This window comes from Martes martes (assembly GCF_963455335.1).
Source record: "Martes martes genome assembly, chromosome: 2".
NCBI classification, from domain to species: Eukaryota; Metazoa; Chordata; class Mammalia; order Carnivora; family Mustelidae; genus Martes; species Martes martes.
Window position 1 is genome coordinate 74,386,820 of NC_137889.1, and position 15,825 is coordinate 74,402,644.

A 15,825-nucleotide genomic window follows, 5' to 3' on the forward strand; every position below is an offset into this window, starting at 1 on the left:
TTTGTATTTCCCTGATGCCGAGTGATGTGGAGCATTTTTTCATGTGTCTGTTGGCCATCTGGATGTCTTCCTTGCAGAAATGTCTGTTCATGTCCTCTGCCCATTTCTTGACTGGATTATTTGTTCTTTGGGTATTGAGTTTGATAAGCTCTTTATAGATTTTGGATACGAGCCCTTTATCTGATATGTCGTTTGCAAATATCTTCTCCCATTCTGTCAGTTGTCTTTTGGTTTTGTTTACTGTTTCCTTTGCTGTGCAAAAGCTTTTAATCTTGATGAAATCCCAATAGTTCATTTTTGCCCTTGCTTCTGTTGCCTTTGGCGATGTTCCTAGGAAGAAGTTGCTGCGGTTGAGGTCAAAGAGGTTGCTGCCTGCATTGTCCTCAAGGATTTTGATAGATTCCTTTCGCACATTGAGGTCCTTCATCCACTTTGAGTCTATTTTCGTGTGTGGTGTAAGGAAATAGTCCAATTTCATTTTTCTGCATGTGGCTGTCCAATTTTCCCAGCACCATTTGTTGAAGAGGCTGTCTTTTTTCCATTGGATATTCTTTCCTGCTTTGTCGAAGATTAGTTGACCATAGAGTTGAGGGTCTATTTCTGGGCTCTCTATTCTGTTCCATTGATCTATATGTCTGTTTTTGTGCCAGTACCATACTGTCTTGATGATGACAGCTTTGTAATAGAGCTTGAAGTCTGGAATTGTGATGCCACCGACTTTGGCTTTCTTTTTCAATATTCCTTTGGCTATTCGAGGTCTTTTCTGGTTCCATATAAATTTTAGGATTATTTGTTCTATTTCTTTAAAAAAAATGGATGGGATTTTGATAGGGATTGCATTAAATGTGTAGATTGCTTTAGGTAGAATAGACATTTTCACAATATTTGTTCTTCCAATCCATGAGCATGGAATATTTTTCCATTTCTTTGTGTCTTCCTCAATTTCTTTCATGAGTACTTTATAGTTTTCTGAGTATAGATTCTTTGCCTCTTTGGTTAGATTTATTCCTAGGTATCTTATGGTCTTGGGTACGATTGTAAATGGGACTGACTCCTCAATTTCTCTTTCTTCTGTCTTGTTGTTAGTGTAAAGAAATGCGACTGATTTCTGTGCATTGACTTTATATCCTGACACTTTACTGAATTCCTGTATAAGTTCTAGCAGTTTTGGAGTGGAACCTTTTGGGTTTTCCACATATAGTATCATATCATCTGCAAAGAGTGATAGTTTGACTTCTTCTTTGCCGATTTGGATGTCTTTAATTTCTTTTTGTTGTCTGATTGCTGAGGCTAGGACTTCTAGTACTATATTGAACAGCAGTGGTGATAACGGACATCCCTGCCGTGTTCCTGACCTTAGCGGAAAAGCTTTCAGTTTTTCTCCATTGAGAATGATATTTGCGGTGGGTTTTTCATAGATGGCTTTGATAATATTGAGGTATGTGCCTTCTATCCCTACACTTTGAAGAGTTTTAATCAGGAAGGGATGCTGCACTTTGTCAAACGCTTTTTCAGCATCTATTGAGAGTATCATATGGTTCTTACTCTTTCTTTTATTAATGTATTGTATCACATTGATGGATTTGTGGATGTTGAACCAACCTTGCAGCCCTGGAATAAATCCCACTTGGTCGTGGTGAATAATCCTTTTAATGTACTGTTGGATCCTATTGGCCAGTATTTTGGTGAGAATTTTCGCATCTGTGTTCATCAAAGATATTGGTCTGTAATTCTCCTTTTTGGTGGGATCCTTGTCTGGTTTTGGGATCAAGGTGATGCTGGCCTCATAGAATGAGTTTGGAAGTTTTCCTTCCATTTCTATTTTTTGGAACAGTTTCAGGAGAATAGGAATTAATTCTTCTTTAAATGTTTGGTAGAATTCCCCTGGGAAGCCGTCTGGTCCTGGACTTTTGTTTGTTTGGAGATTTTTGATGACTGTTTCAATCTCCTTACTGGTTATGGGTCTGTTCAGGTTATCTATTTCTTCCTGGTTCAGTTGTGGTAGTTTATACATCTCTAGAAATGTATCCATTTCTTCCAGGTTGTCAAATTTGTTGCCATAGAGTTGCTCGTAGTATGTTCTTATAATTGTTTGTATTTCTTTGGTGTTGGTTGTGATCTCTCCTCTTTCATTCATGATTTTATTTATTTGCGTCCTTTCTCTTTTCTTTTTGATAAGTCTGGCCAGGGGCTTATCAATCTTATTAATTCTTTCAAAGAACCAGCTCCTAGTTTTGTTGATTTGTTCTATTGTTTTTTTAGTTTCTATTTCATTGATTTCTGCTCTGATCTTTATGATTTCTCTTCTCCTGCTGGGTTTAGGCTTTCTTTGTTGTTCTCTCTCCAGCTCCTTTAGGTGTAGGGTTAGGTTGTGTATTTGAGACCTTTCTTGTTTCTTGAGAAAGGCTTGCACTGCTATATATTTTCCTCTCAGGACTGCCTTTGTTGTATCCCACAGATTTTGAACTGTTGTGTTTTCATTATCATTTGTTTCCATGAATTTTTTCAATTCTTCTTTAATTTCCTGGTTGACCCATTCATTTTTTAGAAGGATGCTGTTTAGTCTCCATGTATTTGCGTTCTTTCCAAATTTCCTCTTGTGATTGAGTTCGAGCTTCAGAGCATTGTGGTCTGAAAATATGCAGGGAATGATCTCGATCTTTTGGTACCGATTGAGACCTGATTTATGACCCAGGATGTGGTCTATTCTGGAGAATGTTCCATGTGCACTAGAGAAGAATGTATATTCTGTTGCTTTGGGATGGAATGTTCTGAAGATATCTGTGATGTCCATCTGGTCCAGTGTGTCATTTAAGGCCTTTATTTCCTTGTTGATCTTTTGCTTAGACGATCTGTCCATTTCAGTGAGGGGAGTGTTAAAGTCCCCTGCTATTATTGTATTACTGTCGATGTATTTCTTTGATTTTGTTATTAATTGGTTTATATAGTTGGCTGCTCCCATGTTAGGGGCATAGATATTTAAGATTGTTAGATCTTCTTGTTGGACAGACCCTTTGACTATGATATAGTGTCCTTCCTCATCTCTTATTATAGTCTTTGGCTTAAAATCTAATTGATCTGATATAAGGATTGCCACCCCAGCTTTCTTCTGATGTCCATTAGCATGGTACATTGTTTTCCACCCCCTCACTTTAAATCTGGAGGTGTCTTCGGATCTAAAATGAGTTTCTTGTAGGCAGCATATTGATGGGTTTTGTTTTTTTATCCATTCTGATACCCTGTGTCTTTTGATTGGGGCATTGAGCCCATTAACATTCAGGGTAACTATTGAGAGATATGAATTTAGTGCCATTGTATTGCCTGTAAGGTGATTGTTACTGTATATTGTTTCTGCTTCTTTCTGATCTACTACTTTTAGGGTCTCTCTTTGCTTAGAGGACCCCTTTCAATATTTCCTGTAGAGCTGGTTTGGTGTTTGCAAATTCTTTCAGCTTTTGTTTGTCCTGGAAGCTCTTTATCTCTCCTTCTATTTTCAATGATAGCCTAGCCGGATATAGTATTCTTGGCTGCATGTTTTTCTCGTTTAGTGCTCTGAATATGTCATGCCAGTTCTTTCTGGCCTGCCAGGTCTCTGTGGATAGGTCCGCTGCCAATCTAATGTTTTTACCCTTGTATGTTACAGACTTCTTTTCCCGGGCTGCTTTCAGGATTTTCTCTTTGTCGCTCAGACTTGTAAATTTTACTATCAGGTGACGAGGTGTGGACCTATTTTTATTGATTTTGAGGGGCGTTCTTAGCATCTCCTGGATTTTGATGTTTGTTCCCTTTGCCATATTAGGGAAATTCTCTCCAATAATTGTCTCCAATATACCTTCTGCTCCCCTCTCTCTTTCTTCTTCTTCTGGAATCCCAATTATTCTAATGTTGTGTCGTCTTATGGTGTCACTTATCTCTCGAATCCTCTCCTCGTGTTCCAGTAGTTGTTTGTCTCTCTTTTGCTCAGCTTCTTTATTCTCTGTCATTTGGTCTTCTATGTCACTAATTCTTTCTTCTGCCTCATTTATCCTGGCAGTGAGAGCTTCCATTTTTGATTGCACCTCATGAATAGCTTTTTTGATTTCAACTTGGTTAGATTTTAGTTCTTTTATTTCTCCAGAAAGGGCTTTTATCTCTCCGGAGAGGGTTTCTCTAATATCTTCTATGCCTTTTTCGAGCCCGGCTAGAACCTTGAGAATTGTCATTCTGAACTCTAGATCTGTCATGCTACCTATGTCTGTATTGATTAGGTCTCCAGCCTTCGGTACGGCCTCTTGTTCTTTTTTTTGAGGTGAGTTTTTCCGCCTTGTCATTTTGTCCAGGTAGGATTTGCTTTCTCCTGCTGTGGAATTCCGCTGTTCTTGGTGACTGAAGTTGGTTTTGGATCGGTTTCTTGTTGATCTTCTGGGGGAGGGGCCTGTTGTAGTGATTTTCAAGTGTCCTTGCCGCAGGCGGAATTGCACCGCCCTTGCCAGGGGCCGGGCTAAGGAATCCGCTCGGGTTTGCTTTCGGGAGCTTTTGTTCCCTGAGCGCTTTCCGTAGAGTTCCGGAGGACGGGAATGAAGATGGCGGCCTCCCAATCTCTCGGCCCGGAGGAGCCGAGAGCTTGGGGTTCCGCTCCTCAGTGCGCTCTCAGAGCAAAGCGCCCAACAGTCCCGCCTCCCTGGCTTGCGGTCGCGCCTCGAGGAAAGCAGTCAATTGTTGGAGCTGGAGAAAAGCGCCGGGTCGCTTTTGTCTCTGTGGCCTCCGGCCGCGCTCCGAGCCCACCCAGCCTGCGACCGGCACAAGGTAACCCTGGGCTTAGAGCTCACTCCTCGGCTTTGTCGCTATAGCCGGCTTCCCCGCTCCAATACCTGCGAGCTCTGCGGCACTCAGACACCCCCAGTCCTTCTGTGACCCTGCGGGTCCTGGGGTTATGCTGACCCCGCCTGGGTTTCCCCCCAGTTTAGCCTCTGGAGCGATGTCTCCCAGTGGAGCCGACTTTTAAAAGTCCCGATTTTGTGCTCCGTCGCTCCGCCGCTCGCTGGGTGCTGGCCCCTCCCCCCGGGGTCTATCTTCCCGTCGCTTTGGATTCACTTCTCCGCAGGTCCTACCTTTCAGAAAGTGATCGATTTTCTGTTTCTGGGATTGTTGCTCTTCTTCTCTTTGATTTCCCGTTGGATTTGTAGGTGTTCACAATGGTTAGATAAGCTATCTAGCTGATCTCCTGCTACCCGATGTCGTCTCAGCCTGCTACTTCTCCGCCATCTTGACTCCTCCCCATGCATCATTTTCATACATACTTTTCGGTATTTGAGTTTTAAAGTTTAAAAAAAAATCTCCCAGGGGCTCCTGGGTGGCTCAGTGGGTTAATTTAAGCCTCTGCCTTCAGCTCAGGTCACAATCTCAGGGTCCTGGGATCAAGCCCCACATCAGACTCTCTGCTCAGCGGGGAGCCTGCCCCCCCATCTCTCTGCCTGCTGCTCTGCCTGCTTGCCTGCTTGTGATCTGTCAAATAAATAAATAAAATCTTTTTAAAAAAATCTCCCATGTGTAATATAGAAAGAAACTATATATATTTTGATACACTGTAGTCTTCTTCATATATAAAATATGCCAGGTTTTTAAATTTCCTAGCTATTAACAAACTACAAAATCTCTAAATTTTAATGATGTTTCACCAAAGACTTTCTTCAAGGCTCAAAGTTTCCAATATCTAAAATTATCATCATGTGCTTGCAAAGAACGAATTCTTCAAAGGCCCTTGAGAACCCATCCAAAGTGGGAAATTCACTGGAGCAACAAAAATTAAGTTGAAAATAACTACCTGGCTAAAGCTCACTGTGCCTGAAATTTAACTAAAACTAGTTGAAGAAAGTCAAAGCACCAGTTCCTCTCCCTGACACCACTACAAAGTGTCCCAAATGCAAAAGCAGGAATGCACGGTAAGACATGGAGAGATCGACACAGGCTCTGATCAAGCTCCAAAAAGACTGCTTTCATTTTTAAGCCCTCTTGTACACAAACTGCATAATTTCCATTATCTCTTGATTCTACCTGGGTTCAAGAGTGACCAAGTCCATGACCTCTGTTTTCTCCCTTTCTCTTGCATTCCATAGTGATCATATTCCTCTTCCACTAAACTTATTAAAAAGTTATGGTCTTTTTCTGCCAAATATTATTATTGTAATATTTATATATACATATACAACATTTAATAATAACCAATGCCACATGAAATGAACTTACGTCCTTCTCCAGGCAAAATCATTTAATGGCCAGTTCCTTAAAAGAGTACTATAGAAATCATCCTATAAACCATCACAAAGCAATTATAAACCTTGAACCATTAGAGAAGCAGGAAGAACACCTACCAGTCCTCGTCTCGTCATAGGGGTAATTGGCTACAAGGTCTCCTCCGTGGAGATTGGCCGAGAGCACAAAAGGAATATCCATAATCCAGTGAATAACCGCCTTGGTCTCAGGAGCGAGCTGTATTAAAGATTAGAGAGTAGAAGTGTTATACTTTTGGTTATCACTGGTGGGATGGCTCGGCAGGGAAGACAGAAAAGAAAAAACAACAACAATAATCGAAAGCTGGTCATAGGTCTTCTTTCAAGCGCTTTGTGGCTGTTGTCATAAAAATAAAAAAGCTTCCAGTAAGAGCAGCATTTCCATCTCCCTCTTTCTCACTTATAATAAAACATATTTCAATAGTGTTTGAATTTCCTTAAATGTTTTACTTTTGTGAGCTGCCAGCTTTTCTCTCTCTCTCTCTCTTTTTTTTTTTTTTAGCTTTTTTCTCTTCGAAACTTAAAAACCATCATGCAAATCACTTACAAATTCTGGGACACTTCCATCTGATCTTTGTTAATAACAGCTAAGAGTAAGACAAAGAGAAAAGAAAATAGTTGGACTGAAGAACAAGGTTCTTTCTCCACAGTGGTTGAGCTCTAGAAATGTATGACAGATTTTATTTCTTTTGTTACTAATTATTATTATTTATTATCTTCTTTTATGGCTTACTGTTTTTCCAATTCCCTCCAAGTATTATCTAGCATTGTCCCTACAAAAAAATATTAAATTGGGTCTCTTTCAAAACTCACTGTAAAATAACACCTTACTTTGGGAAAATCATCTTAAACAAAGGCAGAAGTTTCAGAAATTCATTTTGCCTTAATTTAATGACTCACAGCACCTCATATCCTGGTAGAAAACAAAAGAGGAAAGAAATTTATACCAAAGAATTCATCTGGAGCCAGACACGTGATTCATATGATGAGGTTTTAATAGTAACTAGAAAGACTCTTAATCTCCCAAGTACCTTGTTGATTTAAAAAAAAAAAAATTCCTGGAGCTTGATCCATATTATTCTTTGGGATGGAAAATCTAACAGCAGCAGAAGGGTGTGATGGTTACGAGATCTTGTATTTCTGTATCCCTGTTCAGTTTCAGTTGTGAGCTTCACAATATCCCCATTGGATAGGCAAAGATTTCATGCCCCTTTCACAGGGAAGAATCTAGGGATTAACCATGTTAATAATAATAATAATAATAACATGTCCAAGTTCACACAACTGAGAACTCAAATCCAGTCTATAAAACTATAAAGTCCATGTTTTTTTCAGTATTGATATATAGTTTGATATTTTAATGTATCAAATCTATCCTATTTTTCATGTAGGGAACTTACAATCGTGAAAAAGTGTGATTTAGAATACGATGTTGTTTTTATTATTTATTTGATTGGTTTATCTCATTCTTCCTATAAAAAATGTCTATTGTTGAAAATGTAAAGGAGACAAACACAAAGAAAGAAGATTAAAATGACCCATAAGTTTACCATCTAAAGATATAAACTGCTAACATTTATATGTATCTTTTTCAGTCTTTTTCCAATGCACTAATGTAATTTTTTAAATGTGATAATTTATGTATAATTTGTATGAGAACCTTTTTCGTTTGATAACGGGTAACAAATACTTTTGCATGCTGTCAAATAGCCTTCTAAGTTACTAGGTTAATGGCTGAATAGTATCCAATATATGGATATATCATTCTTAATCATGAAAAAAAATAATAGCTAATACTTATTAAACATTTTCTGTGTTTTTTTAAATCTGTCACTTTGACACATGACAAATTAGAATTTTTATAACTGTGCATTCTTTGATTAACCAATAAAACTAGAACCATTTTTGTATCTTTAGTAACCATTTATGTTTAGTCTTTGGTGACATATTTATACATGGTTTAATTGATTTTTCTACTGAAATGTTGATCTGTTGCTAATTTGCAAGGGTTGCTTACTTAGTAAAAACACTAACCCTCTATATTATAGATATTTTCTGAGTTTGTCATTTGTCTTTCAAATTCAGTTTTTTAATTTAATAACAATAATAATTAAAATACGAAACATTAAGATATTTATGTCATCAAATCTACTGATCTTCTCTTTATGTTCTCATTTGCTTTCATATTTTATTCATTCATTCAATAACTATTAAGTGGCCACCATGTGCCAATTTTTCTATATAAGGGATTTAGAAAGTTCTATCTCCCTCCCAAAATTATATATTTACCAAAGTTTTCTTTTTGTAAGTTCATACTTTTTATATGTAGATTTTATGTTGCTCTATGCTGATATTTGTGAGATGGATTTATCTCAATTTCATTTATTGAATTATCCTTTCTTTCCACAATGAGCTGAAAAACTCCCTTATGATATACTAAATTCTTATACATACTTAAATTTGTTTCTAGAATTCAAATTCATTTAAGTTAAATCCAGCTTAAGTTTTGACTTAAATCAACCTTAAAATAACTAATACAGAACATTTAATCAGAAACAATCTTTAATCCAAAAAATGCATATGCTTTTCTTTGTAGTGAATTTATGATTTATTAGGCTCAACTGCTAAAAAAATGGCAATAATATTATATGATATGAGTTTAATACATTCTTTTATATTCTGTTCAAAGTTTTCCTTGTAGTATTGAATTTCTTTCCAATCCTCTTCCTTGTACATCCCCTTCTTTCCTCCTATTTACTCAAACCCAGTGGTAGGTACTGACAAGTATCTCGATGAGTTCAGAAGAGACAGAAGTCTCTGTAGTTTGGAAGATCATGGAAGATTTTAGGAAGGAAGTGGAACTCCACTAGGCCTTGGGGGAAAAATCAGGTAGGCTTTGGATAAGAGGAAAAGAGAGGAGTTAAAAAAAAAAAAAAAAAAGAAAGAAAGAAAGAAAGAAAGGAGGCAGGTAGGCTTGGGGGAAAGCAAGCAAGCACTGCCTCGGGCAAAGGACTGGTTTGAGTGGGAGCTCAGGAGGCAAAGACCTACAGGGGCAGACTGTGCTTTTGGATTTATTATTCACGTAAAAGTGTTCAGAACAGTGTGCATGGTATGCTCCCATATGTTTATAGATTGATATATGCATTAAAAAAATAATTCTAGGGGCGCCTGGGTGGCTCAGTGGGTTGAGCCTCTGCCTTCAGCTCCGGTCTTGGTCTCAGCGTCCTGGGATCGACTCCCGCATGGGGCTCTCTGCTTGGCAGGGAGCCTGCTTCCTCCTCTCTCTCTGCCTGCCTCTCTGCCTACCTGCAATCTCTCTCTGTCAAATAAATAAATAAAATCTTAAATAATAATAATAATAATTCTAAAGGAAACATTCCAAGATGTGAATGGTGGTCATTTAAGATTATAGGATAATGCATTCTTTTTCTCCTCATCTATATTTACTTTATCTTTTTGTTCATAATAGCATAATAATTTTGTAATAAAACATTTTTTAAAAAACTCTTTTGGAACAAAGATCCAGTCCTGAATACACAAAGTCATATTCAGCTATTAGGTTTAGACTACTGCTAATTCTTATATATACACTTCCTAATATACATGTTACCTATATATTCAAAAGCAAGCAAGTAAATTCCACAATTTGACAAATTAAATTCAGTTTGTCTCTAGCTACTAAAAGAATTTTTTAGGCTGACTAAATGCTGAGATCCCCTGGGTACTGTAATTATATATTTAAGTAATCCATAGAGAAGCCTCTGGAACATCTCTAAGATTGAGCCCGAAGAGAATCTAGAACCAATTGTAAGGGCCTATTCAGCCAGAGCAGCCCCACCCCAGTTGAACCGCCATTTGGTTGTAAAACTTAAATTGACCCTGCTCCCCCAGGGGAACTTACTTAAAAGCAAATCCGGGAAACCAGTCCCAGGTAACAGCCTAAATACAGGGGTGGGTCAGGCCAGGTGGAGACATTCAATCAGTGGGGGGGCGCATACTGTCTCCTAGCTACCAAGGTGATGGGCTAGTGTCCATGGCTACTGTGGGGTGAATTGTAATTCAATTAGCCACCTGTGTGTGGCCAGGCCCAACCACATGGCCTTTGCTCCATAAAAGTTAGTTCTGGAAAGCAGGGAGGGGTCGTCCTCTCTGTAAGGGATGGCCCCGACCGTCTGTTTGACGGTTGGTTTGATTCTTGATGCTTGGAGCGAAATAAAGCTTTGCTTGACTTTTGCTTTGTATCAGTCTCGCTCCTTTAATCACGGATCCATTATTGGGGTACCCATTTTGGGGGGACCCAACACAATTATGACCTATCTTTAAAATTTCCATTTAAAGACTGTAAATATAGCTTAAATTTATTCTCTGTAACTAGATGGCTGTGGCTCTTAAAATATTATTAAAGCCATATTTATTTCCATTTCTTCACAACACAAGCATAAGTTTAATAAAGTTGTTTGATTCATTTTAATCGACTCCATTTTCAAGCAATCCCGTCCCAGGCTCATGTACTGAGCCCAGAAAACCAGGCCAAAGAGCCCAAGAACAGATGAGAAAAGACAGCAGGAAGAACTCCAGGAAAGCAAGGGAGAGCTTTTATTCAGAGTTTCAGAAGAACAAGGAAAGCCTCTGGAACACGTGGTAGAAATGCAGATGCCTTTTCATCACCCATTCCCACAGCGTACACACCCCAGACTCCTTGAATCCGCATTCATAAGTCTGCATTTTTAACCCCAAATTCCTACAAAGCATGAAATTTTAAAAACCACTCTAAGGACAGATTGGTGGTGGCCAGAGATAGGCGGGGGGGGGGGGGGGGGGGGGCAATGGAGAGGGAAATGAGTAAAGGTGGTCAAAAGGTATACACTTCCAGTTATAAAAGAAGTCATGGGGATGTGATGTACAACATGGTGACTACAGTTAAAAATACTGTATTCTATATTTGAAGTTACTAAGAGAGTAGACCTTAAATGTTCTGTCACAAAAAAAAAAAAAAATTACAACTATGTGTGGTGACTGATGGTAACTATACTTAAGATGGTGATCATTTCACAATATATACAAATACCAAATCATTATGCTGTATATCTGAAATTAATTGTATTTTATATGTCAATTGTATCTCCATAAAAATAAAACAAATATAGAAGCTACAGTAAGGGATATAGAAACTGAGAAGGGGGAGTAAGAAAAGGCAAGATGTGTGATAACATTCCCGAAATGCCTACGACTTGTCTCCTACTGGGCAGCACCTAAACACAGTCTCAGTCTTAATGACAAAGATGGAAAAAAGAGAAGATGAACCAGACATGAATAATACCATTCCAGGATTATTATGCAGGTTTACTGAAGATTTAGTCTAATGTAAACAAACCTTGATTCTTTTCCAGAAAAGAGACTTAATTTAAATTTTTATGTATTTCTCTTTAGTTTACCTTCACCCAGAAATAGTACTGGCATTGAGATATTTTTATATCGCTAATTAAAGCTCTAATTTGGGGGGACATATGGGTGGCTCAGTTGGTTAAGCAGCAGAATCTTGATCTTTTTATTTTTATTATTATTATTTTTAAAGATTAAAAATTAAAATTAAAATTTAAAAAATTAAAAGATTATTTTATTATCATTTTGATTTATTTTGTTTATTTATTTGAGAGAGACAGTAAGACAGGGAGTGGGATAGGAAGAAGCAGGCTCCCCGCTGAACAGGAAGCCTGATGCAGGGCTCGATTGCAGGACTCTGGGATCACGACCTGAGTCAAAGCAGACGCTTAATGACTGAGCCACCTAGGCGACCCCAGAATCTTGACTTGGGCTCAGGTCATGATCTCAGGGTACTGGGATAGAGTCCTGCTTCAGGCTCTGTGATGACTGGGGAGTCTGCTTGAGATTCTCTCTCTCCCTCTCCCTTGGCCCCTCCCCCCACAAGCTCACTTGCATACTCTCTCTCTCTAAAATAAATAAATAGATCTCTTAAAAAGTTCTAATTTTTTTAAGTACCATGAGCATATGTCTCTTTTTTAATTTTATTTTTTTCAGTGTTCCAAGATTCGCTGTTTAGGTACCACACCAGTGCTTCATGCAATACGTGCCCTCCTTAATACCCACCACCAGCATATATCTTTTAAATAAGTATTGCTCACCCTAGAAATAAGAAAACACCTAACACCACGGTTCTGCAAATATTACACAGGTTCTGTTGGGGAAGAAGAAAGTGGTGCGGATGGAAAGTGTATGGCACTGAGCAAAGGCTACCCATCAGAGGTCCTATGGACATGAGTTTATTCTATAGATTCTTCTATGCAAGGTAGAAGGCATTATTTGTACCATTTCTTGGATTTAATGGAGAAGCATAGGCAGCTTAATGTAAGCAATGGGGAGAGCCTGCCCGCTGATATCAGCACTGGGCTTCCACAGTGGTTTTTCATTTCTGCCTTATCCCTCACAGCTTACCTCTTTTTACCTCTGGTTAAGAAAAAAAAAAAAAAAAAAAAAAGACCACCTTCGGTCCTTCCAGCTCTCCCTTCATCCAAGAAAATTGCACCAGAGGCTGAGAAATTACAAATGTGTCTGTGACTCAGAAGCAGAAATGTTTAAGTCACTCACTAATCAGGTTCTACTAGAATCCTCAGCCCCTGGCAGCCCTTTTCTGAGACCAGTTTCCACTTGTAGGCTTAGCCGAAGTTTCTGGAAGGAATCCTAAATATAGGCAGGGAAGTTATAGGAACCTTACACCGATAATCCAGGACCCTCCCTATCTCCTGGATCCTCTATCTAGTCCCCAACCGCATGATGAATGCTTGTCTGGAACTCCAGCTGTGGATTTCCAGATACTGTGACTTGCTTGCGTTCGTTCATAACAGGTTTTCAGCCTACTGTGTGTCAGACTCAAATATAAACCATAATTCTTGCAACCAAAAAACTGAAATCTAGAACTAAAAGGGAAAATAGCTATAGAAATAATAATAACAAATACAGTTCTATATAGCCATAAGCACCAGACTGGAAATATTTTTAAAGAATGGAAGGGAAGCTTAACAGGATCTCTGGAAGAGCAGAAGGCTTCACAGAGGAGGTGACATGGAAGGGAAGGGAAGAACATCCTAGATGGCTGGAACAACACATATGAAGACATAAAATTACTAGAAAATGCTTTGTTTAGGGAGCAAAAAGGAGTTGATGGACTGGAGTCCGTGGACTATCAGAGCCAGATTAAGGAGTGGGTCAGCCAGCAGCTGCCAGGGGCCAAGGGAAACTCGAATGGCCTTGGCACTATAATAAAATGGAGAAATTGTACTTTCCACATCCTCACTTCGGAAAGGTACAAAAGGAGTTGATGAACCAGAGCAGAATTGCCTGGAAACACAGAAGAGGAATAGAGAGCTGCCAACAGCAGTTCTTTTCCACCTTTCCTCCATGATGGCTCTAGATCTCCAAGTAACTGAAAACAGTGTTCAAACAATATTGGTTTGAAGGGGCAGGAAATGTTTAGTGGATATGTCAGTGCACCCATCTAACTCTAAGGTACATAACACAGAGTCCTGAGCAATTTTGCCGAAATGGTAATAATAGTTGTAGGTCCTGACTTCAAATATTTTATATATATTAACTCACTCAAGCCTTATAACCACCCAAGGGGGTAGATACTATTATCATCTCCATACTGCAGTAGAAGAAGCAGAAGCACACAGTGGTTAAATAACTTTCCAAAACTCATGTAGCAAATAGGGAGCCAGGCCACCCCCAGAGTCTCCAGACGACTAAACCATCACATAATTCTGACATACTGAGTTTTCACTTTATCCTCTGGGTGGTGGAGAACTGGCAAGGTTTTTTTAAGCAACAGAGCAATAATTTGTGCAGGAAAATCACTCTCAAGGGATTCTAGAAGATTGAACAGAGTTGGGAGAGGCTGAACCCAAAACAAGAAGAGGGGACTGCTTGTACTCATGAGCAAGAGATAATGGGGGCTTGAACCAAGCAGTGGAATGAGTTTGCATAAGAGGAGAGACTGAAGAAGCTTTAGGGCCCTCAGATCACTGAGATCCTCCGACTGATTGCTGGTGGTGATGACAGTAATGGAAAAACCAAGGCTTTGATCATAGAGTAAGAGAAAACACTGTTTTCTTCCGGAAAATGTTTGGTTTTGAGGCCCTGCATGTCGCCAGATGAAGAGACTCAGTGAGCAAGTAAAATAGAGAAAGAACTCCACAGGAGATCGGGAGCTGGAGAGATGGATCTGTAGAGAAAGATAAGGGTAGCAGATGGCATCTTGAAGGCCAGCACTTAGCCAACGTAGGGGAAGCAGGGAAAGAAGCTGAGCAGTAACTGGAAAGGCAGTAGAAGGAGCAGGAGAAAGTAGAATTGTGCAAAGCAAAGAAAGAGAAGGTTCTAGAAAAGAAGAAAAAAAAATCAACAATGTGAAATGCTGTGATGTGCTGACACAGGTCCTCTGAAAGGGCCATGAAGACGTTCAAAGACACAACTAGGTTCCTTCCTCCTATCCCCTCCCCCTCCTCCTGTTCTCTCGACACCCCCTGCCCAATTCCAGGGGGTCCAGCCATGACTTTCTAGGTGCCAGCTAACTATCCCACACAAGCTTAACATTACTGCTACGTCCTCCATTATGATGAAGATATTAGAACATACTTCCTTAGGCTAGAGGATAGAACCCAAGAAAACGATGTATTTTCCCTACCTTTGTGTTTTGATCCACAATCTTCTTCAGATTTTTCAACAGATGATTATTTGGACCACCTTCTTTCTCATTAACATAAACTATCCTATCCAGGTCTGGAAAGTTCCGATTCAGATCTATTCCCTGGGCATTGCTGCGACCCACAAACCAGTCCTTGAGCTCACCAGGCTAAAAAAATCAAGAAGAAAAATAATAAGTTATTTATTATTATTGTTACTGTCTAGGTAAGGTCTTCATTAATAAATTTTAAAATCATTTATTAGAATTAATTATTTATTTCAATAATATCTTCTCAAAACTGAATTTTCACTCTTACTGACAAACACGTGAAGGTATCAGGCTTAAAGTATTTGTTATGGTAATTTCAAAAATATTTTCAATGAATAATATCTGGAATTTTAATAATAATTATATTTGAAAGATAATTATCATCAAACTACAAAAAAAATCTATATATATTAGTAATAGATGATGCCTTTCAAAGCATGCCAGTCTGTAGTTGGGTTTAAGTGAAATATTCATTGGCTCTGTAAATCACAGGAATCTATTTTTTAAATATTCAAAAGAATAAATTACTAAAGAAGATTGGAGGTTTAGAATGAGTTTAACATGAATTATGTACATATTAGTAAGACACCTCCCTCTTACAGTCTTTATGAAAAAATATGAGCTCTAAAACAAAGTTCAAGAGCTTTGTAAGTTGAGAAATTTCTGTTCAATTTTAAATCCTTCATTTCAGTAATGGTATAACCTAGATTTCCAAGACATTTAGCTACATTCCATAATGTATATCTTCTTGTTTTACTATTAAATTTTACATAATCTATGATATAGAGCTTATTCCCATATTCTTGAAGT

The 15,825-nt window shown here is 38.6% G+C and overlaps 1 protein-coding gene across 1 annotated transcript in view; it reads right to left on the reverse strand.

Moving 5' to 3' along the window:
• The window catches only part of CPE (carboxypeptidase E), a 120,405-nt gene that overhangs the window by 27,023 nt on the left and 77,557 nt on the right, over positions 1-15,825 (reverse strand). Inside the window, exons 3-4 of the mRNA XM_080796400.1 lie at positions 14,968-15,135; positions 6,347-6,468 (exon numbers count right to left, since the gene is read on the reverse strand). Of these exons, the coding sequence (XP_080652526.1) occupies positions 6,347-6,468; positions 14,968-15,135 (290 nt within the window). The remainder of the gene's footprint in view (positions 1-6,346; positions 6,469-14,967; positions 15,136-15,825) is intronic.